The 26421-nt window shown below is 41.2% G+C and overlaps 9 protein-coding genes across 9 annotated transcripts; 5 read left to right on the top strand and 4 right to left on the bottom strand.

Annotated features, from left to right (window-relative positions):
- Positions 1-865: 865 nt before the first annotated feature.
- SS1G_11226 (hypothetical protein) lies at positions 866-4052 on the top strand (the record flags this gene model as incomplete). Its single annotated transcript, XM_001587934.1, has 3 exons — positions 866-1793; positions 1840-2754; positions 3052-4052. The coding sequence occupies 3 exons, from the start codon at positions 866-868 to the stop codon at positions 4050-4052; spliced, it is 2844 nt and encodes a 947-aa protein (XP_001587984.1).
- Positions 4053-5412: 1360 nt separating this feature from the next.
- Positions 5413-5940, bottom strand: SS1G_11227 (hypothetical protein; the record flags this gene model as incomplete). The annotated part of the gene is made up of 1 exon (XM_001587935.1): positions 5413-5940. One exon carries the CDS (start codon positions 5938-5940, stop codon positions 5413-5415), a length of 528 nt encoding a protein of 175 aa, XP_001587985.1.
- Positions 5941-6896: 956 nt separating this feature from the next.
- Positions 6897-7878, bottom strand: SS1G_11228 (hypothetical protein; the record flags this gene model as incomplete). Its single annotated transcript, XM_001587936.1, has 3 exons — positions 6897-7109; positions 7163-7393; positions 7588-7878. The coding sequence occupies 3 exons, from the start codon at positions 7876-7878 to the stop codon at positions 6897-6899; spliced, it is 735 nt and encodes a 244-aa protein (XP_001587986.1).
- Positions 7879-8832: 954 nt separating this feature from the next.
- Positions 8833-8925, bottom strand: SS1G_11229 (predicted protein; the record flags this gene model as incomplete). The annotated part of the gene is made up of 1 exon (XM_001587937.1): positions 8833-8925. One exon carries the CDS (start codon positions 8923-8925, stop codon positions 8833-8835), a length of 93 nt encoding a protein of 30 aa, XP_001587987.1.
- A 571-nt stretch (positions 8926-9496) lies between these two features.
- Positions 9497-11226, top strand: SS1G_11230 (hypothetical protein; the record flags this gene model as incomplete). Its single annotated transcript, XM_001587938.1, has 3 exons — positions 9497-10045; positions 10282-10983; positions 11041-11226. 3 exons carry the CDS (start codon positions 9497-9499, stop codon positions 11224-11226), a joined length of 1437 nt encoding a protein of 478 aa, XP_001587988.1.
- Positions 11227-13205: 1979 nt separating this feature from the next.
- SS1G_11231 (conserved hypothetical protein) lies at positions 13206-16250 on the bottom strand (the record flags this gene model as incomplete). The annotated part of the gene is made up of 3 exons (XM_001587939.1): positions 13206-13354; positions 13413-15993; positions 16125-16250. The coding sequence occupies 3 exons, from the start codon at positions 16248-16250 to the stop codon at positions 13206-13208; spliced, it is 2856 nt and encodes a 951-aa protein (XP_001587989.1).
- A 4615-nt stretch (positions 16251-20865) lies between these two features.
- SS1G_11232 (hypothetical protein) lies at positions 20866-21926 on the top strand (the record flags this gene model as incomplete). The annotated part of the gene is made up of 3 exons (XM_001587940.1): positions 20866-20873; positions 21248-21534; positions 21781-21926. The coding sequence occupies 3 exons, from the start codon at positions 20866-20868 to the stop codon at positions 21924-21926; spliced, it is 441 nt and encodes a 146-aa protein (XP_001587990.1).
- A 787-nt stretch (positions 21927-22713) lies between these two features.
- Positions 22714-24603, top strand: SS1G_11233 (hypothetical protein; the record flags this gene model as incomplete). The annotated part of the gene is made up of 6 exons (XM_001587941.1): positions 22714-22788; positions 22882-23501; positions 23548-23707; positions 23759-23930; positions 23983-24145; positions 24210-24603. 6 exons carry the CDS (start codon positions 22714-22716, stop codon positions 24601-24603), a joined length of 1584 nt encoding a protein of 527 aa, XP_001587991.1.
- A 511-nt stretch (positions 24604-25114) lies between these two features.
- Positions 25115-26413, top strand: SS1G_11234 (hypothetical protein; the record flags this gene model as incomplete). Its single annotated transcript, XM_001587942.1, has 1 exon — positions 25115-26413. The coding sequence occupies one exon, from the start codon at positions 25115-25117 to the stop codon at positions 26411-26413; it is 1299 nt and encodes a 432-aa protein (XP_001587992.1).
- Between the last annotated feature and the right edge of the window lie 8 nt (positions 26414-26421).

Below are 26421 nucleotides of genomic sequence, written 5' to 3' on the forward strand. Positions count from 1 at the left end.
AGATTTCTGCTTTTACTTTAGCATGGCACAAACATTCCATACACTACAGACATCATATATGCATAGGTCTCAATTCAAATATGGTGGAGTAGTTGGATTTGAGCATATGATGGATGGATGGACTAGCAAATAAAAATCGTTTAGACTACATGCTCTCATTTTCTTTATTCATAATCGCTCGTGATGGAAGATTGTGTGACAAGATTCTAGTGGATTTCCTTGATGATGCTGTTTTGAGAAATATAATTTTAGAAACCTTGGAATTTATAGTCAGTTTTTTGAGCGATTTGTGATTTGATCTGATGACAAGGTAAGATTATTATGGAAAGATAGATGATGAATGATCTAATCTACAGAGTAAAATCTGATATTTGATTTCTCATATCTGATATCAGCCTTATTATCTACTCGCCTATTTATGGAAACCAGAATTGTTTATACAGTAACAGTTAAACGGTTAAAGCGGCCGCTAGCGCATTCAAAGCCTCGTCTCGTATGGAATTCGTTGGGTGCAAGGGTGCATGTTTACGTGGGTAAAATGAATGGATGGATGGATGGATGGCATGTGAATGAATGAAGTCGATCTGATTATGACTTTGGATTTTTAAACATCAAGGACCTAGGTATTATACGGTTATTTTATTATATAATTTTACGCATTGTTCTTAGAGAGTTTATTGAGATTTGTGGAGTTTGTTTTGAGGAGGTCTTTTGGATTAGTTTGGTGAGTGAGTGAATGAGTGAGAGTATTAGTTGGTTGACGCTGTAGAGGGAGGAATTGTGCGATTGTTAAAATTTGAGGTTCGCTGTGCGTCAGAGAAGAAGAGAGAGATATGAATGAGTGGGATTGGAAATAAGAAATGCAATGTCGGAGCATTTGGATTTGGATCTAGATTCGAAGACTGTGAGAAGGGAGGATGAACGGATGTTTATGGGACATGAGTATGAGCATGAGCAGAGGGATATACAAGGCATACGGTATTCGCAGACCCGACAGATGCAGTATCAACAGTCGCAATCACACGCGCAGAAATTGAGAGAGGATGCTACGAGGAGGGGAGATGTGCGGAATATGCTGATGGAAGAAAATGGTTCGAGAGCTCCGAGGTTAGAGAGAAGTCCACATCCATATCATAAGAAGCAGGAGGAGATTTTCTCGGGGAGCGAGAGGAGCGGTGAAATGGTTGGGGATGTGGAGAATGGGAGGGACCCCGAGGTGGGAATTTCGCGACTTCCTTCTTCGAGAACTAGGTACTCTAGACCTACTTCCTTAAGACCTCCTTCAGGTCCCTTTACAGGGCCTGCTTCTTCAGCAACCCCAACGTCGCCATCACCATTGCGTTCGACACAAAATACCGATGATGAATTTTATAAAGGTGTTAGGATAACAATTGATGGATCACCAAATGGATATATCGAATCTACAAATAGCGATAGTGGGACTGAGGCAGATGATGAACATTTTCTGAAAGGGTTACCTGCTCCGAGGATAAAACCACATAAAGGATTGAGGGGTGAGAATGGCAACATGTCGAGTACGCCAAGTCCATTGATGAGTCCGGCTATATTGGAAGATGAGATACGGTGGAAGGAAAATGGAAGGATTAGATCTTTGATGCCGGCTTCGAAAATACTTACCGCGGAGGAGCAGAGGAGAGTTGTTGAGAAGTTTAGACAGAGGAGGAAGATTGAAATTATAAGGAGAACAACTGAGGCGTTTTTACTATGTTTTGTTGGGGGAATAATATACCGGAGTCAAGGAGTTGAGGAAATTCTCTATTTATGGAGAAATGGTATGCTTCTACTTCTATGTTTTCAGAAACTATGCTAATTGTGAAGAACTTGTTTGTCAAATCCTTGTTATAAGTGGTTTAATAGCTTTATACCCTCTTCGATTATTACGACATCTAAGATCCCGAACACCATGGAAATTCACATTCCCTCTTACTATACCTGCGACATTCGACCCGGCTCCTTTATTATATCCTCCTACATTAACGATGCTTGTTTCGATTCTACTTTCAGTCAGTGATCCTAGTGGTCTTTTACCCAGTATGATACTTGCCATATCTACATTGCCGAGGAAATTAATACCCGCTATTGGAGGTCTTGAAGGTCGAGATATGTTATATTGGGTATTAGCATGTATGCCATTGTTCACGACGAGCTTGACCAGAGCTCCGTTTTTGAGCAATGAATCATTACCTCTAAATCCTGAGGTTTTGGTTTTAATACCACCATTACATCAAGCTTTATGTACAACACTACATTACCTCACCACCACTAGTCTCCTATCCGCCGAACTACAATTATTATCAACCTCCCTCATAATTCTCTTACTTAGAGCATCATCACCCCAAGCAGTTATTTTAAAAGCACTTCTTTGGGGTGGTGGTGTAGGTATTCTAGTTACTTGTACACATGTTCTTAGATGGGGTGTTGCATTAGCCAGAGTACCAACGTGGAAATTCAGAAGACCCGAAACGAAAAAATCGAGTTTCAGATTTAACAAAGGATCACTATCGTTTGGTAAAAATACTATAAGTGTTTTTGCTAAAGATACATTTATTAGTGATACGAGTGATGATGAATTTCTTCACGATCGTTCACGAAGGAAGATGGGTAAATCACAAGCTACAGATTCCTCTCTTCTAGATGGAGAAATTCAATCAGGTATCTCGAGAAGGAGTACCTTTCCAAATTCTCCTCCATCTAGTCCCTCAAAATCAATGAAGACTAGAACATCATCTGGTCGTAAGAAAAGATCAGCTTCAATTAGTCTTCAAACATTTTCAAAATTAACATATACACAAGCTAAGATACGTAAATGGTTATATGCTATTTATGTATATATCTCTGTCCTAGTTATTATCCTACTAGGTATCAGAGAATACGTAGCAAAACAAGCTTTACAAGGTCATGAACCTATAGGATGGGCTTTAGGTTATTTATTCGGAGATCTACCACGTTTTCGATTCGAGGTCGTTAGCGCTAATTTACAACGATGGATACCACTTCCTCCTCGTTCATATATCGATTCTGATAAAACAGAATCAGGAATTTGCGAACAAAAAGGCTGGATTGAACGAATTCGATATTCGGATTTTGGACCTGCTAATACACGTCTCATTCTCTCGATCTATTGGCTTTTTATCTTGATAACAGGTCTAGCGATAGTATTCCGTCTTTCTTCCATCTACGAAGTTGATACCCGACGAAAAGTTTTTCACTTCATGATGGTTTTTATTCTTCTCCCTTCTACATTTGTGGATCCGACATATTGTGCCCTAGCACTAAGTTTAATTTTGGCCATATTTTTACTACTGGATATGGTGAGAGCAACACAGTTACCACCGTTTAGTAGATGGTTGGCGAGATTCTTAACACCATATGTTGATGGAAGGGATTTAAGGGGTCCGGTGGTTGTTAGTCATATTTTTCTAGCGATAGGCTGTGCAGTACCTCTTTGGTTGAGTTTGGGATCTGTAGAGCGGAGTAATTCATCGCTTGGGATGCAGAATGGAATGGAAGATGATGGTGGAAAAAGAAATGCGATGACTGGATGGGAAGTTCAGAAAAGAGAAGTGGCAATGGTGGCGGGGGTTATTTGTGTAGGGTTGGGTGATGCGGCGGCCTCGTTGGTGGGTAGGAGGTGCGGGAGACGAAAGTGGATTTGGGGTGGGGGGAAGAGTGTTGAGGGGAGTGTGGCGTTTGCGGTTGCGGTGGGTGTGGCGCTTGTGGGTGCGAAGTGGTGGGTTGGGTTTGGGGGGTGGGAGGGGGAAAGGAGGGGTTATGAGAGGGGAGTAGGGGGTTGGAGTGAGAGGTTGAGGGGGGATGCTGGTGTGGGTGGGGAGTATGATATCTTTGCTCATGCGAATGGATATGGATATGCAAATGGATATGGAAAAGAAGATTCATGGAGAATCACACTAGGAAAAAGTATCCTAGCAGCTATAATAGCAAGTCTCACCGAAGCGGTCTTGACAGGTGGAAATGATAATGTCGTTGTACCGGTGGTACTTTGGTGTTGTGTTAAGGGGTTGGAGATTTAGATTGATGGTTTTTGAGAGTTTTTTTTGGTTTTTTGTGCGGGTGTGGATGGAAAGAGCCCCTAAAGGGATGGGATAGAGAAAAGTTTTCTTTGGAGAGTGTATGGGTTTTTGGGATAGATGGATGGGTGGATGGGTGGATGGGTGGAGGGAATGGAGAGATGGAGAGATGGATATGGGGTTGAAGGTGGAAATGAGTTGTGCTTTAGATAAATCTTAAAGGAGATATTGATTGGATTTGATATTTGATATGATTGTAACGATACTATACTGGAGGCAGCGGCTGCCTAAGGTTTCGTCTGGTTGGTAGTTGTGGGTTAAGGCTTTATCACTGGTCTTCACTTGGAAGTGAAGTCGTTACTAGATCAAGTAGAATGTAGGTAAACTAATTGATAACTAAGTTGAGCATGAAGCTCCTTAACCACGAGACTAAATGAATGTTTATATACCCTATATCATCTTTTGAGGACCCTTGGGACCCTAAAGTCCAAAAGGTCCTCGAGGTCACGTGAATTAATGAATCGTGACAATGATATAATTTCAAATGAGATAATCTAAAAATCTAATGAAGAGGAAATAAAAGAATGAGTTGAATTGGATAATAAATAATATATATTTAAATTATTTTCTTATTTTATTTATTACATTTAAAGATTTTAAATTATTTATTTATTTATTCATTAATGTTACGAGGTTTGCCGTCTAGATCACGTGGAAGTGCTCTAGGCTCTCGAGGTGGTTTATAACTAGGCGTCAAGCAGGGACTTAAAGTAATGACAATAATGATATGCAATTCGTAACTAATAGTAGAGTATACTAAATGATTGATCTTGAGCACGAAGCTCTATACAAAGGAAATCCATCTTGATTATATAGACCTTCATGCTTCTGTGATCACGTGACTTGGTCATGTGATGGTAGTTGTGTAGCCCGTCGTAACACTATAATACACTAATAAATTATAATTCTTATCTCACTCTTTTATTCTCTTTCTTTTTAATTTCTTTTATTCTTCTCCATCAAATTGTAACGATACTGTACTGGAGGCAGCGGCTGCCTAAGGTTCGTCTGGTTGGTAGTTGTAGGTTAAGGCTTTATCACTGGTATTCACTTGGAAGTGAAGTCGTTACTAGATCAAGTAGAATGTAGGTAAACTAATTGATAATGAAGTTGAGCACGAAGCTCCTAAACTATGAAATTATTCTGACTATATAATGAACAATAGAGGGAGCCTTCAGGAGCTTTCTGGCTCCTCAGGGCTCCTTATCACGTGATTCCCTTTTATCCCAGGACACTAATCCTAATGGTGAATCGTGACACAAATCCCACTCTGCAGTTCCTTCTACATCTCCACATCTAAACATCACACAAATTCCCAAACAACTACATCACCCATACGTCTCCAATCATCAATCCACTGAGTATTCCTCTCTCTCCAAACTTCTTTCATTTCCATACCTTTTTTCTCTCCCTCTCCCGCTCTCGAACCTTCATAAAATCCACGAATATCTTTTTCTATTCCCTCGAATCCTACTAGATAGCGCGGCCATTGTTTTTTATATTTCATTTTTTCGTTTTCTTTTTCTTTTTCTTTTTCTTTTTCTTGACCACCACCTCCTTCCTCCTCCTCATTCCCACTCAACTCCGACAAGCCAACAATTTCCTCTCGTAAAAACCTCCACGGATCATCATAGAATCTATCCGCCTCATCTCTATAACCCCCCCTCTCATCAACACCCAAATGAATCGGAGGTTCACAACCCAAAGCCCAAGCACCCAGTTCCTTATAAATCAATTGACTTCTCCACGGTGTACTATGACATGGCATTAGGAACCCCACGTAAGGTTTTTCCCATTCTTTTTCCCAGTTTGGGTTTTGTGATGTTCCCATGTTGCGAGCTGCATATTGGGAATTTTCTTCTTTTTTGATATCGTAATTGATGTTTAGGGATGGAGAGTCATTTTCATATATTGCTGCTGGATAGTGTTTTAGATAGGAATATGCGTTTGGTGAATGAAGTGGGATTCCTTGTGCATCTAACATTTCGGTTTCGTAGCGGTGACGGATGAATTTTGTTACAGATATAACAGCTGACTGGTGGATTAGTGTTGTGTAGGCTGCTAGAGCTACGTTAAGTAGAATTAGAATGGTAAGAAGTGGTTTGCGAATTGTTTTTGTTTCGATTTCCAATTTTTTTGGATCTTTGCTAGGAATTTGAATTTCTTTTGTAAAGAATGATGTTATCGAAGGTGCGGTTAAAATGAGAAGAATAGGAAGAAGTGGATAAATGAATCGAACTTCTTTATGAGAAATTGTGCTTAAGACAAAAATCATCAAACTGATTAGATGAGTGAGGATTGTTTGAAGACCAGAGGTAAATGTCGAATTTGGTGTTGTAGATGGTGTATAAGATTTAAATATCGATACAATCGTAAAAGGAAGATAGGTGAGTAATAAAAGTGGTAAACCTTGGGAGAAAAAATAATGCCAATCATTTTTGCCATAAAATACGGCTAGATCTTGAGAAATATTAAAATGTAGCCATTGATAAGGTGGAAATGTCCATTCTCCAAAGTACAGATGATCTGAGAGAGCGGAGATTATGAGGATGAGAGAACCACATAGAATAGTTTCTCTAAGAAGAATGAGATAGTCCCGTTGAATTGGTGATTTGGTTGTCTTTTGAGCTACACCGGGTATGAAAGACATAATTATTGGCATTATGACACAGAACCATATTAAAAGATTGGTTGGTCTAAGAATGCAAGCAATACCTGCTAGTAGAAGAGAATATCGGAGACTTTTATGGTCAGTATCTAATTCTGAATATGCAGCTCAAAGATATCTTACTGGTTAATGGATTTCGCTGTCCTGAAAACACCTTCAGACACAGACCTTGTTGATTCTTTCGTCTCCTCTTTAATCTTTTCTCCAGAATTAATTGCCAAATCCCAAGGCCAATAATACAAAGCAGTAATTGTTAAACTCGTTTCCAAAGAATTTGAAAAAGTTCTTGTTGAACAAAACCAATTCCAAGGACTGAATACACTCATAAGTAACTAGTCAAATATTAGTATTCAATTCTCATAAATAATTCCAATCATATACATACAGTAAAATAACCAGTTCTACTACCTAATCCATACATCTTTTCAGCCATTTTCCAAGTATAATAATCACAAGCTGCAGCAAAAATAGCTTGAATAATGTTTGGTAATACAGCTAAGACTTCTGCTCGAAATTGAGGAAAGAAATTCACAAATTCCATAGGTTTATCTACTAGATAATATGCAGCTGCAAAGAGAGCTGGATGTAATGAAGATCTTAATTGATAATGCCATTCCTATTTGACATCATTAGTAACCATTTTTCCTCTTTAATATAATTGAAATGACGCTCCGCTGGCTTTCCCGGGGGGCCACTGCCGTGGTGGCTACTCTTCTTTTGACTCAGAAGATCCTCAAAGAATTGTGAAGTTGTCGGTTCGACAAAAGGGAAAGAGAAGAGTAAATATAAGAAAAGGAGGAAATAACATACCCACGTAAGCCAAGCACCACTATCCAAGCCAAAAACAATTTGCCATGCAGGTTCTAAAGATTGAAAATATTCATCTGGTTGAAAGAAAGTTTTGACCAGAAAAGAATTGAAAACTCTAAAAACAAGAAGGAAAGTCCATATATCTTTTGCAGTTTGTTCATTGACTAATTTGTGTAGTCCATTTTCTTCAATATCTGGATTTTTGGAGTGAATGTCGAGTTTGTGGTTTGTGGGTTGAGGTGAAGGGATTGTTACCTCTGTTGGAGGAGAGGTGAAAGTTGGATTTGACATGGCGAGAAATAGAGATTATTCATGGAGGGGAAGAGAAGGAGGGAAGAGGATTGTGTGAAGTATCAAGTGTGGAGAGGTTGATATATCCATATATGTGTAATCTTACAATATAGGATATATTAATTGTACCTGCAGAGATGTTCTGATATAATCTTTCTTACCTAGTAATTTCCTCGAAGCTGCCCACGTGTTGTGTGGTGGGAGAGTAGTTGCCGACTTTTACCCGGTTGAATTTGGAAGAGTGGTTTGAGTGTGCCTTGATGCCTTGTGCCTTAATGTATTGATGCCTCATTACTTTTCCATCCAGACCATCCAAACCACCCAAGGCTTCACATTCAAGAATTCTATCATATATCCCGTCGTACCAATGCCACCAACCAGTTATTCAATTCCACATCTTAAGTTGAGAAATGAATTGAGCCTTCTGTATCGCTGACGTTATCTCTTGGCATTTGAGCCATGATTGTTGAACGATGATGTACTACACATCCATTTCCATCTTCTTTTATGATTTTATTATTTGTATACATATGATCGTTCTAATCATAGTAGTTAAATCTTACATAGTCCAGCATCCTTCCCCTTCTAGTAATTGAATCGTCCATCATATCAATATCAAAACCTAAGTCATAATTCAATATCCATTTCAACCTTTAAAGTACTTGTTACTCTGTGCTCTACTCTGTATACTCAAGAGTCAAGACTCTCTACTCGAGTCATAAGCACACCCAATCACATCCAGCTCTCGTGCTCGACCACCACTTCTCCGACCAAGATGTAAAACAATCCAATTCGCCAATCAAATGACCAACGATTATGCTTAGAAGCCCAACGATAGGCCATCAATCCTTCTTGCCCCTCTAATTCTCTTAAACCACATGCAGATCCCAGGCTGAGGATCCACTCAGCACCACTAATCACCACTAACGCACACTATCTTGGAGCATCTCCGCCTCACTCGAACCCTATAAGCAAGAGGTGACGAGCACGGAAATCAACGGATGTGCTTGAGGATGCTTTTGTTCCCCTAAGTGCAGGTATAAGCATGAAGGGGAAGAAATGCTAGGGAATGCTGTTGATATTAGATGATAACTGAAATTTCTGAAATTTCTCTTAGTCAGTGTGAGATCAGCTGGGTCAGAGGAATGGATATACTTGCACTTAGGGGTTTAGTGAGTTTTGATGAGTTTTGATGATGATGAAAATGTATCTCTTGGATTTTCCTTCTTTTCTTTCTTATAAAAAGACGTGGAATTCCTTGTTTCATTGGAAATTCTGATATTCTACTTTTAACTTTTTATTTTTGCATTTTTATTCCAAAGTCTGTACTGTACAGTGCGTGAGTGAAGCTAAAATCATCACTACAAAGTCCTGGTGTAAGTACTAAATACTTGGTCCTTAGCCCTTAGTCTAGCCTGTTCCTTGGGTACAGAATTCCCTTTCATCCCACTCACTGTACTTCTAACCACAACTACTTCCATTACCACTACCACTACAAAAAACAATTACAACTACACCCACAACTTACAATTAAATTCTACTCCATCACAAAAATCTAACACAAATCCAGAACATACAACAACGCACTCATCAAAATAAATAAATCAATTTCGTCATCATGGCTCCCCACGCTGACTCCCAATCAACCACCAACGGTGTTGCCGGTAGCACACTCAAAGCCACCGCCCCCACCTTCTCCCCCGTCACCACCATCCCCGAATCCAAATACCATTCCACCTCAACCGAATCCGCCATCCACGACGAACACGAATACGCCGCCCACAACTACCATCCCCTCCCCATAGTATTCGCGCGAGCATCCGGATCCAACGTCTGGGATCCAGAAGGAAACCAATACATCGATTTCCTCTCTGCCTATTCAGCCGTCAATCAAGGACATTGCCACCCAGAACTCATCGCTGCTCTTTGCGCACAAGCTCAACGTCTTACTCTCTCCAGTCGAGCATTCCATAATGATGTATTCCCCAAATGGGCAGAGAAGATCAAGAATGTTTTTGGATATGAGATGGTTTTGCCGATGAATACTGGTGCCGAGGCGGTTGAGACGGCGATTAAGATTGCGAGGAAGTGGGCTTATAAGGTTAAGGGCGTCGAACAGGATAAGGCGTTGATCTTTGCTGCTGCTGAGAACTTTCATGGAAGAACTGTATGTTTTACCCCCAGTTTTCATTTATTCCTCTGTTGTGACCCTACCAAAAAGATGATTATGTCTCTGTACTCTAGTCTGCCTCCACGGCAGTGGTCCCCGGAGGGCCAGCGGAGCGTCATTTTTAATTGAATTGATATTTTGTTTATTTATGGGGGCAAGCCCCCAAACCCCATAGCTCGCTGCGCTCGAATGTTTTTCATTACCAGTCAACTAACAGTACATTCTAATCACAGATGACCGCAATTTCCATGTCAGTTGATCCTGAATCCCGCGACAACTATGGTCCATATGTTCCAGGAGTAGGTGCTCAATGCCCAACTACAAAGAGACAAATTAGATTCAACAATGTTTCCGATCTCGAAGTTGTCCTTGAAGCTCATGGAAAGAATACCGCTGCCTTTATTGTCGAGCCAATTCAAGGTGAAGCTGGTGTTGTCGTACCAGATGATGATTACCTTTCAAAGGTTCATGCTCTTTGCAAGAAACACAATGTCCTTTTAATCTGTGATGAGATTCAAACTGGTATTGGTAGAACTGGACGTATGCTTTGCTCAGAATGGTCTGGTATTAAACCTGATATGGTTACACTCGGAAAGGCCATTTCTGGTGGAATGTACCCAGTTTCTTGCGTTCTTGGTTCTAAGGAAATTATGCTTACCATTGAACCTGGTACTCATGGTTCTACTTATGGAGGCAATCCATTGGGTTGTGCAGTTTCTATCCGTGCTTTGGAAATCATGGAAGAAGAGAAGTTGACTGAAAGAGCTGAGAAGCTTGGACATGTCCTCAGAAAAGGATTGGAAGATTTGAAGAGTCCTATGATTAAGTTGGTTAGAGGAAAGGGATTGTTGAATGCTATCGTCATTGATGAATCAAAGACTGGTGGTCATAGTGCTTGGGATTTGTGTATGTTGTTGAAGAGCAAAGGATTACTTGTAAGTTTCTAGTTCATGACCCACAGCCCCTAGTTTGGAATATCGCTAATGAAACAGGCCAAACCAACTCACGAGAATATCATTCGTCTTGCACCACCACTCGTCATCAGCGAAGAGGATATTCAAAAATCCCTTTCCATCATCAAGGAAGCTATCATCGAATTGCCAAACCTCAAGGGTGAGAAAGAAGATGCTGTTATCCCAGCAAACGAGAAGAACGTTCATATTCCATTGGAAAACTAAGGATTCAATTCCACCTAGTACACGAATTTTCATTTCATTTTCCAGGGAGGGTTCAAAAAGAATTTGGGTATCTACTGTTTTTACATTTTCTTTCTCATTCACAAAGATGTTTAGGATCTAAATTGGCATCGGCGAACGGGTAAGGGAAATGATAAACATGACGTTTTGCTTGACTTTAAATCCGAAGTTGCAATTATACCTGGAATTACACGGGAGGAGTTTTTGGGTATCTACTGTTTTGGGCGACCAAAACATGACGTTTTTGCTTGACTTTTATTTTTTTGATTAAAAAGTCGCAATTATACCTAAAGGACAGGGCATAGGAGGAAGGAGTTTCATTTTTGGGGTGGGGGTATCTACTGTTTTGGACAATTAAAACTCACTTTTAACGACGATTTGGGCATGCATTCTTTGATGCAAAGTCGGGAAAATGGAATAGATGAGGACCAGAATATGACGCTTTTTTTTGCTTGATCTACTTACCTTACTTACTTATACCTTTGGTTGGTTAGTTGGTCAGTTGGTCGGTCAGTTGCAATTATACCTGGTTTAAGATACTTAGATGGGATAGTTAGGATTGGATAGGAAGAATATGGAAAATATGGAAAGTATCATATGAGTTGAATTGAAATGATATGATTTCATGTGATTTGATATGTAGATTTTATATTCTCTTTTTTTTTTTTTTCTTGATCTGAGTCTATTAGATTAACAATTGGGTCTTTTGAAGTTTATATATATATTAGTTTTATATATATATATATTCCTTCCTTGTAAAAAGTAAATGATAATTGATGGATAAATGTTATATATATACTGATTATATTATTCCTACTATCTCTTTATATCCTCGTATAATTACAAACTACAACCATAGGCACAATAAGCACAGCCACCCACAAACTCACAAATATCATACATGCATACACAAAACCATAAGAATTAACACGTCAAGTGCAAATTGCAAATTGCAAAGATACTATTTAATAGTCATTATCCTTTAGGATATGATTATCTCCATATCTCCATCTTTCATCTTTCCATCTCTCTGCATTCCTTCATCTCTTCATACTATAATATCTCCTTCCACCAATCGCATCCACATCCACAACCAATCCACCTAAATACAACCAAAACCACCCAACTGCCCAACTAACGCAAACTCAACTTTAGCAAGAAAAAAAACCCCCTAAACCAACCAATCAACCAACAGACCAACATCCCAAATCTCTGATCAAAATCCCTATCAAAGCCAGCCATACCCTAACACCAATACCAATACCAATACTAAGCCCCGAACCAATTCAATCAATCAATCAATCCATCCACTAAAGCGCCTAAAGAGAAGAGAGGGTGTCCAATTCCTGTTCGTCCATCCATCCATCCACTCATCCTTTGCTGTGAATGTGCGTGTGCTTGCAATCTGTTTCTACTGTTCCAAGCACCATCAATCCATCCGTTCAGTCCTATCCAACCAACCCACTTCCAATCCTAACCCCATTGCTTCTCGCAAAAATCCTAATAAAAAAAACGTAAATAAAGGAAGAAAAAAAAAACCACAAAGAAGCCGGGGTATTCACAAGCTCCAATCCTCGAAAATAATGATACTGGTATGAAGTGTAGAACGCCAATCCCAACCATCCTATCCCATACCATACCATCATAAATATCATTGAGTTGGGAGACTGAATGAACGTCATGAACCTATCACCATGTGAAAGTTTCCCTCCCTATGGAGATAGATTCAGGCACTCAAGGAAAACAGAAAAAGAAATCACCAAATCCACACAAAAACAAATCCCCAAAAGATTTCTAAAAACTCATACAAAATTCAGATTAAAATGAATGAAAAGAGAAATGAGAATGGAGAAAAAAAAATCGATAAACGCCAAAGTTATGCATTTGCAGTTACTTCCATGTTATCATGATGCAAATTTGGCTGACAGAAAAGCCCAGCTTTCTTGCTCGCCTGTGTAGTTTTAATGCGGTGGAGTATTGGCGATAGTAGGAGTAGTTCCTCCACTATGGCTATGACGTGGAGATGATGGAGGTGGCATTGATTGATGTCTAGCGATAACTGCCATTTTCTTCTTGAGAACATGAAGACGAGTTCGGATCATTTGAAGGACTATTTTTAGGTTAGCATTTCTTCAAGAGTGTTAGCTTCAACTAAAAAAAGTAAATACCTTTCAAGACATCCTTTCTATCTCCAAAATTAATGCCATTAACCTCTCCACCATCACACTTCTCTTTATCTTCTCGTAAACTTGGTGATCTCTTTCGAGGAATAAGTTCTTCATCGTTTTCGAGAACTGCTTCAAGCATTCTAATGGCGGTAGTGTATGAAATTTCACAACCAGGAAGATCCTCATTTGCCAACTCATTAATAGCTGCTGTACGACTCATCTCTAGAGCACGATCATACATTAATTTCTCAGCAGTTATACCAGAACTCAATACAACACCATCAGTAGTTGAAGATCCACCAACTATTTTAGAAGCTGTTGCATGATTACTTGGATGCCCTGGATGATCTTCGGGCAGACGTTTTTGAGCCTCGACCAATTTAAGTCGAACAAGCTCTGCTTTCTCCAAGACTTCATTGAATCGAGTTCGGACCCATTGAACTGCACCATTGATGCGATTTCCTGCCTGGACTGCTGATGATGAATCACTTCCTGGAGTATGGCCTCCACTGATGACTCCGCCCCGGTTCTTTCGCAACCACCAAGCTCCAGCAATATCCATAGACTTGGAGAGAAGGGATAACGATTTGACGTATAATACAAGTGCTTCCTCGGATAGATTGACGATAGCCTCCACCGTTAGACCATCATCTTCATCCATGGCGTCGCCCACCTTTTCGTTATTTGGACCTCCGAGGCCATGATTCATAGAAGGTGCTAAAGGAATGAGTTGTCGATATTTGACTTCAGCAAATCCATACACAACATCACTTCTAGTCGCAGAATCCTCTATGACATTCACAACTCTTTGATCCTCATCAATAGGTCGAGCATCTCCAATAAATCCAGTGTTAGGTGTAGGATAAGCGGGATAAGGATTGTATAATTGTTGTGGGGAAGGCCCTTTTCCAATAAGCGTGGGAGACCAAGAAACACCAAATACTCTCACACTGGCGCCTTGAAGTGCTTTAGCGATAGCTGAAGCAGTTGATGGGCTGCTACCGGTTTTACCATAAGAACCATATGAATTCCTTGCGGATGATGTATCTGGTCGGGTGTTTCCTTGAGCTTTTTGAACAGCGCGTGAGGGTGGTACAGCTACCGCCCCTGATGTCGAGTTTGGTGCTCCCATTGATGTATGTCTTCTGGTCGGCTGCTTCGGTATGTGATTAGCATGTGCAAGTCGTGGACTCGCAGCCATCTCATCTGCAAAAGCATTGACTTCAACTGCTTTCTTCTCAACGAGGACATATTCTCTGGCATCTCGAACATCTTGTTCGGCTTCGGTTATGGAATCACTCGATCGAATCTCTTCCTGGACTGGCAAATTTGCTTGCTCATCATAAGATGGTTTCCTGGACACAGGTCTTCCGATCGGAGCATAATGTCGTTCCGTGCGGTCCCTTTGTCTTGGTAAGGTATCTACATTTGGGGCGGTCGCGGCAGAAATTGCTGAAGGTCGATCTCTTGACCCTGGACGGCCAGATTTATGGCCTGGTATTTCCACGGGTTGATTGGCCTCTATATGCGGACTCCTTGGAGCTTGTTCCCCAATATCTCTGGCAATCAATGATTCATATGTCGTTTCAACTGGTTTAGGAGTTGGATTTTCACGTTGGCGCTCTCTCAAAGATGGATGTCGAGCTACGGAGGCTTCTGGTGATCTCGAAGGTGTAATAATCTCCTTTGGTAAATCCTCCCCAACCAGGCCAGGAATTGGTCCGGTCACAACTGGGTGGGCAAAGTATTCTGGAAAGGTTATTCGATCCTCGGGTCTTTTCTTCAGAAATCGTCGTGCAATGTCCTTCAAATCTCTGCTAAAAACAGTCTTGCTAGGGAATCTAATTTCATCTTCATTCTGTTCAATTTTGCGTAATAATTCAACGTGATTCGCCGCTCTAAATGGTGGTTTACCAGTCATCATTTCGTAAAGAACGGTCCCAATAGACCAGAGATCGGCTCGTGCATCGTATTTTTCATAACGTAGAATTTCAGGTGCCATGTAAAGGGGGGAACCGCATAAAGTCTCGGCAAGCGAGGTAGAGGGTAATGATCGAGCAAATCCGAAATCTGCCAATTTAAGCATTGGTAATGAATTGATACCAACCATAGGTACAATAGATTCCTTGCTCGCTTTCATGGCTTCTGGTCCATTTTTACTCTTTGCCATCCAATCCGGAGATGGAATCAAAAGAAGATTTTGTGGTTTAACATCCCTGTGTACAAAGTCCCGATCCCTCAAGAATTCCATCGCGCTTGACAATTGTTTGAAGAAGTGCCGAACTACAACTTGGTTGAGACCGCCGTCGACTGGCATAGGGTATTTCCTGATCATATCGAAGAGCGAAGGGTTGTCGGCCAGCTTATCTCTCTTTTTGATAAAGTATGATAAGTCCCCCAATTCACAATATTCCATCATCAGATGTATGTGGGATGTAGATTCTCTGCAATCCATAAGCGCAACAATATGAGGATGGTGAAGGCTTTTCAATATTTCGATTTCGACGTATAAGTTATCTTTAAGCTTCTTATTGAGTCTGCCAAGGTTTACGGACTTTATCGCCACGAGAGATCCACTGGGCTGTAATGAAACACATTAGCATTATTGATATGAGGGAAGATAGGATGTAAGTTGTAGAGACGTGAGCTACTCAAAGCCCTCCAAAGTCACCACAAACAGTAAACAAGGCTGCCATCATCTCAAACACATACCACATGTGTACCACGATAAACCGTGGCAAAGCTACCTTTACCAATCTCCTCATTGATAGTAAAAGATCCCACCCCGACGTTCCGTGGCCGCCTTGACGACGAAGATGAAGGAGTCTTGGAGGCCATGACTGCGATTGTTCAAGCAGGAAGGGCTGATATCCTTCTGAGATCCTCAAATGATCCTCCCCTCGACTCAACAACTCGAAAGAGGCTATATCCTTGATGAAATGATCGTATGCATCGACACACTTATTGTCGGGTTGATAAAGTAAAGGAATCGGATTGAGGTTGTGTGTCGGATGGAGGTTTAGAATGAAGGTTGTACGATGATGAAGATGTTAGGTAACGGAAGCGAAGTTGAGCTTGCTTTGTATGCGCCCTCGGTCGTTATTGGCAAGCCTCCAGGAGACGATCAAGGTCTTTTTAAGGTAAACGGCAGAAAAGGTAGAAGGGAGATGCGGCTCGTGTGTTGTGCAATGTTGATAGCGGAGAGGAATTATTGGAAGCCGGTTGGCTGGTTATTGTCGAGGTTCAGGATAACGAATGGCAGTTTGTAGATAAACTGCCGAGTGACTCTACCCAAACGGTTTTTTGAAGTATGAAGGTTGGTGGACTTCGTAGAATATCTCGAGGGACTTTATCGAAGTATATCGAGAATAAATTTACACAGTTATGATTTAACGACGCGGTGGATGATTCGAGGTGGTTGATGGTTGATTGTGTGAGTGAGCGTTGATATGGCGTATTGATTGTGAATAGGTAGATAGCGGTAGTGGGTTTTAGGTTGATGTCACTCACTGGGTATCTAACTAGGTACCTGGTAAGTCCAGTTGTAAGATCTTGGGATAAGGTGAATAAAAAGAGTATTCTGAGTAATCAAATAATATGTACTCTGGAATAGGAATAGGAACAGGAATAGGTAAGTGAAGAGGCAAAAGGGGATAGAATAATCAATAGAAAGGAATAGTAATAATACCTAGGTCGTGATAATAGGTTTATAATCTGATGAGTCTTATTTCTTTTTCCTTCTTGTCGTTTTGAAGTACCAAAATCAAGTCAGTTAGTCAATCAGTCAGTCACTCAGTCATTCCCTATTCCCTTTAGTTCAATGAACCGTGCTCGTGATATCAAATTCATCAGGTCTTGTCTCGTTCGTTCGTTCGTTCGTTCATTCAATCTTCCCTTATCATGAACATTTCATCGATTGGCGCGATACCATACAACCTTAATCAAGAAGTGCTTACAACGCTAAAGAAAGAGTCACTTCTGCCATCTGCCACGACTCACTCATTTGTTTCGAGGCAACACTTGCACGGAAGACTATAAAGTAGAAGCTTATCGATGCTTCCCGTATGGACGAACCATTATCCGAAGTTACCATTTGCTGCATCTCGAATCATGTACAAAGTACAAAGGATCCATTCTCATACATTGATTACTTAGCTACGCCCGGCATTCAAATCTAATCACGGGAGAAAAGAGTGATGCCTTGATTTAGTCACTAGGTATTCTTGTATCTTCTCCGTAGATTGGATGAATGTCAATTATTAATACCGTTATTGGTGATATTTATATTAGAGTACCTACCGATAGAACATCAAAACAATATCAAAATCAACATCGATTTCAGCATCAACGTCAATATCAACGTCAATAACCTCCTTTATCAAACACACTTCATTCATTCCTCTCTATCAATAAATAGCCAACTACCTACCTACCTACTAACATCCCAACAATCTCATCCTCACCAGCCCATCCCAATCAACAAAATCGCCCCTTTCATGCATCCATGATCAGATGGTCGCCCATTCCCATTTCACCTCTACCTGGTTGGACCCTTCACAACTTCCATCCTTAAAAAAAAGGTCCAAGCCAACCATAATCCGCCATCCATCCTTCCCCACAAAACGCCATTCTAAGCTCCACTAATAATAACCCGTCTATCGCGTAACCAAGAAATATGTAAATCCTAAGGGTAGGGTAGGGAGTGCAGTAGACACAAGACACACCGATAGCGCACAACAGTTTATTCAATTCATCAATCAACTCGGCTTCAAATTATTAATATAAGATGAACGGATTGTTATACAACTTTAATTTATACTTAGTATAGGCTGATATACTATACGGACAGACTCTTTTAATAGGCATTAACATCACTCTCATCATGAAAATTTAAGAAGATAGAAAATCAATTCATTCATTCATCCGCTATGAAAAAGAAGAGAGGAGAACAACACCTATCTAAACAAAGAATCAAAGGAAACCCTGGCACGGGGTACATATCGCTGCATGCATACATACATGTACTTCTTTACTCCCTACGCAGTACATCTATCATCTATCCATCTCTAGTGCATCGTGGGATCCACGATATCTGTACATGTATGAAAATATAGTGTACTCAGGCATCCAAATACCCCGTACAGAGTACGTATATAATAAATGAAGATCTGGGCCTTGAGGCGGTCAGGAAATATGATTCTCTATTTGTTGATTGATACCGATATGATTACATAACTTACCTATATCCTTTTCATCTAATATCACCCTTACTTCAATACCTAAATAGTTTATCATCCTGTTCTTTACTCTTCACTCTTCACTCTATACCATACTATACTATACTATAGTATACTCCCAACAAATCCTCACCACTGGCATCATCATCATTTTCTACTTCTCTATAAAACTCCTCCTTTTCAGTTATAAAAATTCACCCATTCTTACCAACTATCATATTAATAATCTTCCATCCAGTCATCAATTTCAACCATCAATAACAAACCTCAGAATCTACTGAATCAAAAAAAATATATCTAGAACACTAGTAATCTTATTAATATTCTAATCCTTTAAGGATGTCACGAACCACGACTAATACTATACTTTTATGTTAAAGTGAATGGTTCCTGCGTAGCACGTGCACAAGGCACTAGTCCTATTAGGACTAGATTGAGAAGCGCTCTGTAGGAGAGCTTCGTGTTACGTCGGACAGTAGCATAGGTCACGTTCTTAATCACATGATCAAGAAACCGACAAATCGAGATCGGCTTTGCGGTGATCGATTTGTCGGGCTCATAGCCATCGGTTTTTTAAGGAGGCACGAAGGTCTATATAATCAAGATGGATTTCCTTTGTATAGAGCTTCGTGCTCAAGATCAATCACTTAGTATACTCTACTATTAGTTACGAATTGCATATCATTATTGTCATTACTTTAAGTCCCTGCTTGACGCCTAGTTATAAACCACCTCGAGAGCCTAGAGCACTTCCACGTGATCTAGACGGCAACCTCGTAACACCAGTATTCTTGAGTGTGACAAAAATACTTTTATTATTCCTGAATATTCATTAATTTAATATTATAATTATCTTTCTTAAAAGATTTATTATATTTTCCAATTTAATTATTATATACAAGAAGAAAGATTAAAACTATGCTATTAAAAAATCACACCTGTCACGATTCACCATCACGTCGGACAAGTAGGGATCACGTGATGGAGCCTCCAGGAGCATAGGCGCCTCCAGGCTCCTGCAGGCTCCTGGAAAGGACCAGTATATAAACATTCATTATTTTCATAGTATAGGAGCTTCGTGCTCAACTTAGTTATCAATTAGTTTACCTACATTCTACTTGATCTAGTAACGAATTCACTTCCAAGTGAATACCAGTGATAAAGCCTTAACCCACAACTACCAACAAGATGAAACCTCAGGCAGCGGCTGCCTGAGGTATAGTATCGTTACAACACCCTTAAAAGCTCTATTTCGTCCTCGCTCTTAAAACAAGAATTGAGGACACCAGTTCGAAAACGGGTGCATTAAAAGCAAGAAGAAACTGGATATGAGAAAGCGGGTAACAAATAGGAGCCATGTGCCCTCTGCACCACGAGAATTAAGATGGTGGATCAAAGAATGTGATCTTTATACAGCAATAATTAGAGATAGCTAAATTAATTCCAAGTCGACTGATTTTCTTCACCATGCAATCACCAGACTCGCCCGAATTCCATGGCAATAGATACAACTTTAGCCTTATGTTTCCCTACAAAAGCAAAACTAGAGAGTTACACGAACGAAATTTTTACAAACGCGAAAGTTTCATTACTCGGCAAATGAAAAGTAGAAACAGAGAGGACAAGAGTTTCGTGAATCTGTAATACTATTACACCCAGAAATTCTTGCTAGAAAGAAAATCCAGTTGCCTTATAACCTTAAAGGAGGGCGTGATAATTATCAATCTTATGATTCTGAACTATTAATCAGAGATGGGCTGATATGTCACGGAAATTTCCAAATCTTTTGCTTTTATACACCAGATTAATGTGGCTATCCGCCCATTCTCAGCCATCTAGACAATTGAAAATCGTAACAATTTTTACCACAACGCCTTGGATAACCCTACCTCAGAACTGATGAGTGTATCATTCATTCAAATGCTTGCACACGCAATAAAGATATAAGAATACTCAAATTCTGGAAGGCGAGTAGCTCGAATATGGGCGACCAGCAACTTGTCAATATATCCTATCCTTATGCAACCTGCTGATCGAAAGCAATCCAACAGGCGCCGCCCTCTTTCAAGCCCTGATATCCGGGTTTATGCAAACTCCACAAGCCCTAGTTGACGAATGATTCGATAGGTGACAACCCGTACGCGATTTATCTAGCCGAAGTATAGCTTGCTTTTCCACCCCACTTGCATATCTTCCCTCTTTCACCCAAATTAGTTATGCGCCCGTAACTATTCACCGATAGAATTTGTCTATATAACGGTGAATAGGTATTAATGAATGGAGCCAATCTTTAGTACGGGTTGTCCAGAGGTCTAGGCAGGTATATGACGCGAGTGAATCATTCCAAGCCAGAGTAACGAATTGTAACGTGATGATAGGCGTCTATGGGAATCACCATATTATAGTAAACGTTTTCCTCGTCTCCAAGCTGGGACATAACTTGCCTGTCACTCTAATTCAACAAACATGAAAAACAAACATCAAAAACTTGCAAAATTACTTGAAAAAAAATCCATTATCATCATGGGCGCAATGATAAAACTTGGCTACCAAGCTGCACTCGAGATAGCAAAAGAGCACCGAGACTGACAGGACTAGTGATGACACTGGAGGAAAGTTGGAAAAACTTTCGCAGTTGCTCACATTGGCCATGCACTGCTTTCTTCCTTCTATACCGGCACTACCCGCATCTCGCGCCGTATTCTGGTGTGTTCTTAATTCGAGTGGTACGCATGACCCAGCACAAAACTCTGGTCTATCTGTACCAGAGTACAACACCGCGGAGAATCTGACACATCCCCCAGAATCCATGATTAAGATCCCCATGCGCAAGGGTTATACAACTGCCAAACTCCGCAATGTGTTCTTCGCCTACGGACTATCGTGTAAGCTCAGTGAGCACACTTCAGAGCGTCATTACTGTTCCAGCTATAGACCCAGGTCTTATGCCCGGCACGGGATTAGCACGAGCAGCAAACAGTCTCTCGGATTGGCTCTAGAATTTAGTGCTGCCACACTTGCTTAATTTATTAGTCTGCTTGTCATAGCGAATACACATACCACGGGCGAAGTTGGGTGCTGCACTTGCCAGACTAGTGATTGGCGCTGATGCTGCGGGCACTAGGGGTCAGTATTTGAGAGACTGAAGGAACGAAAGTCGAGTGTGAATAGTTATGATGAGAATAAACTAGAGGATTTGTGGAATTGGGCTGTCAACTATTTCGCAAAGGCGGTCAGGAGAAAGCGAAATTCGAGTCGCTCAAGTGAGAATAAATAGGAGACAATTATACTGTTTTCTAGAACTTTTCTCTAATTTGTCTGCCCTGCTAGGTAACCTTACCTAGCACCCTGCAACAATTCGCGAGGATTCATCAATTCCTCAAATCCTTCAGAATCGCGAAGGGCCTAGAATGTCTGGATTGTGTGAAGGGTCGATAGATGCAACGATGTAAATGGACTGTGTGAACTTGTTAGATACTGGTACGTACAGTGGAGTGGGGCAATCGGGGAAAATTATAATTTAGATCCCGCTGGGCACAATCACGACATCGCAAATTTTACCTAACAATACTCGCATCAGGATGGCGAAATCATATATATTGGAACGCAATGGCAATCTGACCAATGATGAGAAAATGAGTTACCTATGAGGATCCACTTAAACCCGAAACTTTTCATACCTTTCGGTTCAATCTGACATGCCTAGCTTCCAATCCGCCATATTATTTTGATTTGTACTTCTTGACTTGCTGCTTAAAGCTTGGATTGTACTTCTTGACTTGCTGCTTAAAGCTTGGATAAGTATCATTTCCCAATCACGTCTTCAGCTCACCGTATTTCTCATTTTCATATGTACACTTAAGAATCGTCCGATTCCTGTCTGATGGCTTCCCCAACCTTCCCTACGTTGTATTGTTAGCATGCTGTATTTATATGCCTCCCTACATAAATCATAACCTCAGAGTAGTCGAGACATTCAAGACCCGAAATCCACATAACAATCAGGACATTAGGACCTTTTAAGGCCTGCACAGTCTCTAGACCTCCATTTCAATACCAAAGACATGAGAGACCATTCGAAAGGCTCACTGAGTCCTCCTAGATATGGCAGTACGGACCAAGTTGGAAAGGATGCCAAGGTAGGAATTGAAACACCAAGCGACCACAGTCAAGGTACAACCGCCACTCCAATAATCGACTACTTCTCATAGTTCTTAAATTCTGATTTTTAGATAGAAGAAGATGGATCAGCATATCGGACAAATGACTCGCGCCGTCAAATTGGCCCCATTTCCGCCATATTTCTGATCTTCAATCGCATGATCGGAACCGGAATCTTCTCAACTCCAAGTACCATTCTTGCACTTTCTGGATCTGTTGGCCTTACTCTTTTCATTTGGGTTGCAGGTATGGTGATTGCGGCTGCCGGTCTTGCGACATATATGGAATTCGGTACTGGGCTTCCACGGAACGGTGGTGAAAAAAATTATCTTGAATATGTTTTTCGAAAGCCCAGATTCCTCGTCACGAGTATGTATGCAATGTATGTCGTGCTACTCGGATGGGCGGGTTCGAACTCTGTGGTATTTGGTGAATACATCCTCAGTGCAGCAGAAGTCGAGGTAACTCGTTGGAATCAGCGTGGTGTCGGAGTGGCTTGTATCACTGCCGCTTTTCTGATCCATGGATTCTCAGTAAAATGGGGGTTGAGACTCCAGAACCTTTTAGGTGTCATAAAGCTTCTGATTCTTCTCTTGATCATCATATCGGGTTTCGTCGCGCTTGGCGGCCATTTGAAAGTTGAAAAGCCGAACAATTTCACAAATGCATTCGAAGGAACGACTGGTAGCGCGTAAGTGAAATCTCCTCATTTCTAGTTGTCCTCTAACTTGGTGCAGTTATGGAGTTGTCACAGCTCTGTATAACGTTATTTGGAGTTATATTGGCTACAGCAATGCCAACTACGCGCTCTCCGAAACCAAAAATCCAGTCAAGACCCTCAAAATGGCTGCACCGACGGCTCTGGCTATTGTTGGAGTACTTTACATGCTTGCGAATGTGGGTGATTTCCCGAGACTCCCAAGGAAATGATACTGATGCGGGATTTAGATTGCATATTTTGCTGCCGTGCCAAAGGAAGAAATCATGACATCGGGTCGTATTCTGGCTGCTTCATTTTTCAGGAACATGTTTGGACCCCGTGCCGAGCGTGTGTTATCCGTTTTTGTCGCCCTCTCAGCTTTTGGAAATGTCCTCAGTGTCATCTTTTCCCAAGGCAGAAGTAGGTCACTCCGCTCCAACATCTTTTGTAGCTTCGTGCTTACTCTTAGTAGTTGTACAGGAAATCGCCCGAGAAGGCATTTTGCCATTCTCCAGGCTTTGGGCAAGTAACAAGCCTTTCAACACTCCATTCATGGGACTCTTCGAACATTGGCTTGTCTCTGTAGTCATTATGCTGGCTCCACCACCAGGAGATGCCTACAATTTCATCCTGAAGTATGTACTTCGCTTTTGCCCTGGTCTCTTGAGATGTCGTTATCATATAACTAACCCCACTCAGCGTAATCTCATATCCACTTGCGGTGATAAATGTCTTCGTATCACTAGCTTTGCTCATCCTTTACGTTCGACCATTCTCAGGGGATCGCCATCCACAACACTGGGCCCCACCTTTCCGTGCCACTTGGCCGGTGGTGCTGTTTTTCCTCCTCTCCAACGTCTACCTGGTCATTGCACCATTTGTCCCACCTAGTGCTGGCCAAAATGTGTACAAGAGCTTGCCATATTACCTCCACTGTGTTGTCGGGATTGCGTTCTTCGGCGCAGGAGCTATCTATTGGTTGATCTGGGCTCACATTTTACCCAGAATTGGTGGATACAGGCTCATCCGCGAGCATATTGTAACAGATGATGGATGGAGTGGAAGTGTTTTTAGAAGGGTAAAACGAGAATAGATTACGAGATGGAACCTGGGTTAAAAGAAAATGGGAAAGAGTGACATTACACGTAGCGATACCTTACAGTAATTAGGTAATGATAATAACAAATTCAACATTCAATATCAAATCTACTAAACGCCAACCTTGACCGTTTGGATGAAATATTGAATGATTGAAGTATTGAAGTTCTGACTGTCGATGTTGTCGTGATGTAAGAAGATGTGATGCTGCTTCTTTGCTGAGTAGAGAATAAGGCTGATGTCCGGAGTACGAAATACAAGTATGCGCTAACCTTTATCCGATCTAGCTTAAAATGCCACCCCCCATCATACTGGTGGTGTACCCGCTTCCCGCCTCCAATTCAAACGAACATGTTCACAAAGCATCTTGTGTCAACTCATCTTGCAGTAAATGCACAACGCACAACGCACAACAATAATGCTTCCTTGAGACCCACATTCAACTGGATGCCTCAAATACAACGTCGCTCTTATCGCGCAAATTCTCTTTTGTTATCCATATAACAATGGCACCACTTCTCGAAGATCCTCGCATCCGACAAACCTGGAACCAATTCTCACAGAATGCAGAACATGCTACTGAAAATGCTGCGGCAGGAATATGGAACTTCCAGCATAAATATATAAACCCCTGCTTTTCGACCATTGGAAACGGCTTTGATGCATGTGCAGCTCAATGTTTTCCAGGACAAGAAGAAAGGGCGAGGAGATTAAGAGAAAGAGGGCGGACAAGAGGGCGCGCAGAACTTAGTTTCGATTTTTATGACGATTGGGATGAAGATGAAGGGCTTTTGGGAGGCTGGGGAAATGATGAACTGGATAGGTTATTGGCGGGAAGTGGATCGCACTCTGGAAATGTCACTGAAGCGCCGAAGAGGAAAAGAGGAATGAGTTATGGGACACGAGGAAGGAAGAAAGGATTAGAAAACGACCCTACAATTATACCAAGTACAAGCGCTTTAGGATTTCTAGGACGTTTACCATGGAAATTAGGCGGAACATTGAGATATAAACCTAGCGCGGCAGATTTGCAAGAACATCCTGGAGCACATCGATCAGATTATAATGGACTGGGCGAGGAAGCTGATGCATTGATGGGAGACGACCTTGACGATGAAGCGCGGGATTTCATGCGAGGACATGCGAGGAATAGGAGTTCGACACAAAGTTCAGGAGAGACTTCAGATTCATTTCGATCGAGAGGAGATCTATTTCCGAGTGATGAAGAAGATGCCGTACCTCTCAGTGATGAATTTGCCATGGTACTTGAAAGACGAAATACAAATTCAGGCACGGACGATAAGAGTAGTGGAAATACGCGAAGCAGTAAAGGCAAGAGGCCTGCACGGTCAAGAAATGTATCACGAACTACACAATCATCATCACAGACATTACGACCGAGGGGAGGCGGTGCAGGCTCGGGGACGTCGTTGCCAACCACGCCAGACATCTCAGGCCCCGACGTGATCGCCACCCCGTCGATTGAGGATTTACAACTGGAAGAGGAAAGAGTACGTTTAGAAGAGGATGAAGAAGTGGAAAGGAAACGGCAGGCTGCTTTGCTATTAGCGCAAGAAAGGGGTCTTTATGTAGAGGATACATTTGAACCTGTTCCTTCAGAGCCAAAGCGGGATATAGAGGCAGTAGAAAATTCATCATCGCCACCTGCCGAAGTAGCACCAGCTAGTGAATCACCTTCAGCTCAACCAGAGTCACAGGATAATAAAGAGTTGTCGGAAGGGAAGGATAACGATAACAACAAAGAATATGATTTTGTCCCTGCGAGACTACCAAATTTTCGCTAATCTCGTTT

The sequence above is a fragment of the Sclerotinia sclerotiorum genome, genomic scaffold (assembly GCF_000146945.2).
Source record: "Sclerotinia sclerotiorum 1980 UF-70 scaffold_17 genomic scaffold, whole genome shotgun sequence".
NCBI lineage: Eukaryota > Fungi > Ascomycota > Leotiomycetes > Helotiales > Sclerotiniaceae > Sclerotinia > Sclerotinia sclerotiorum.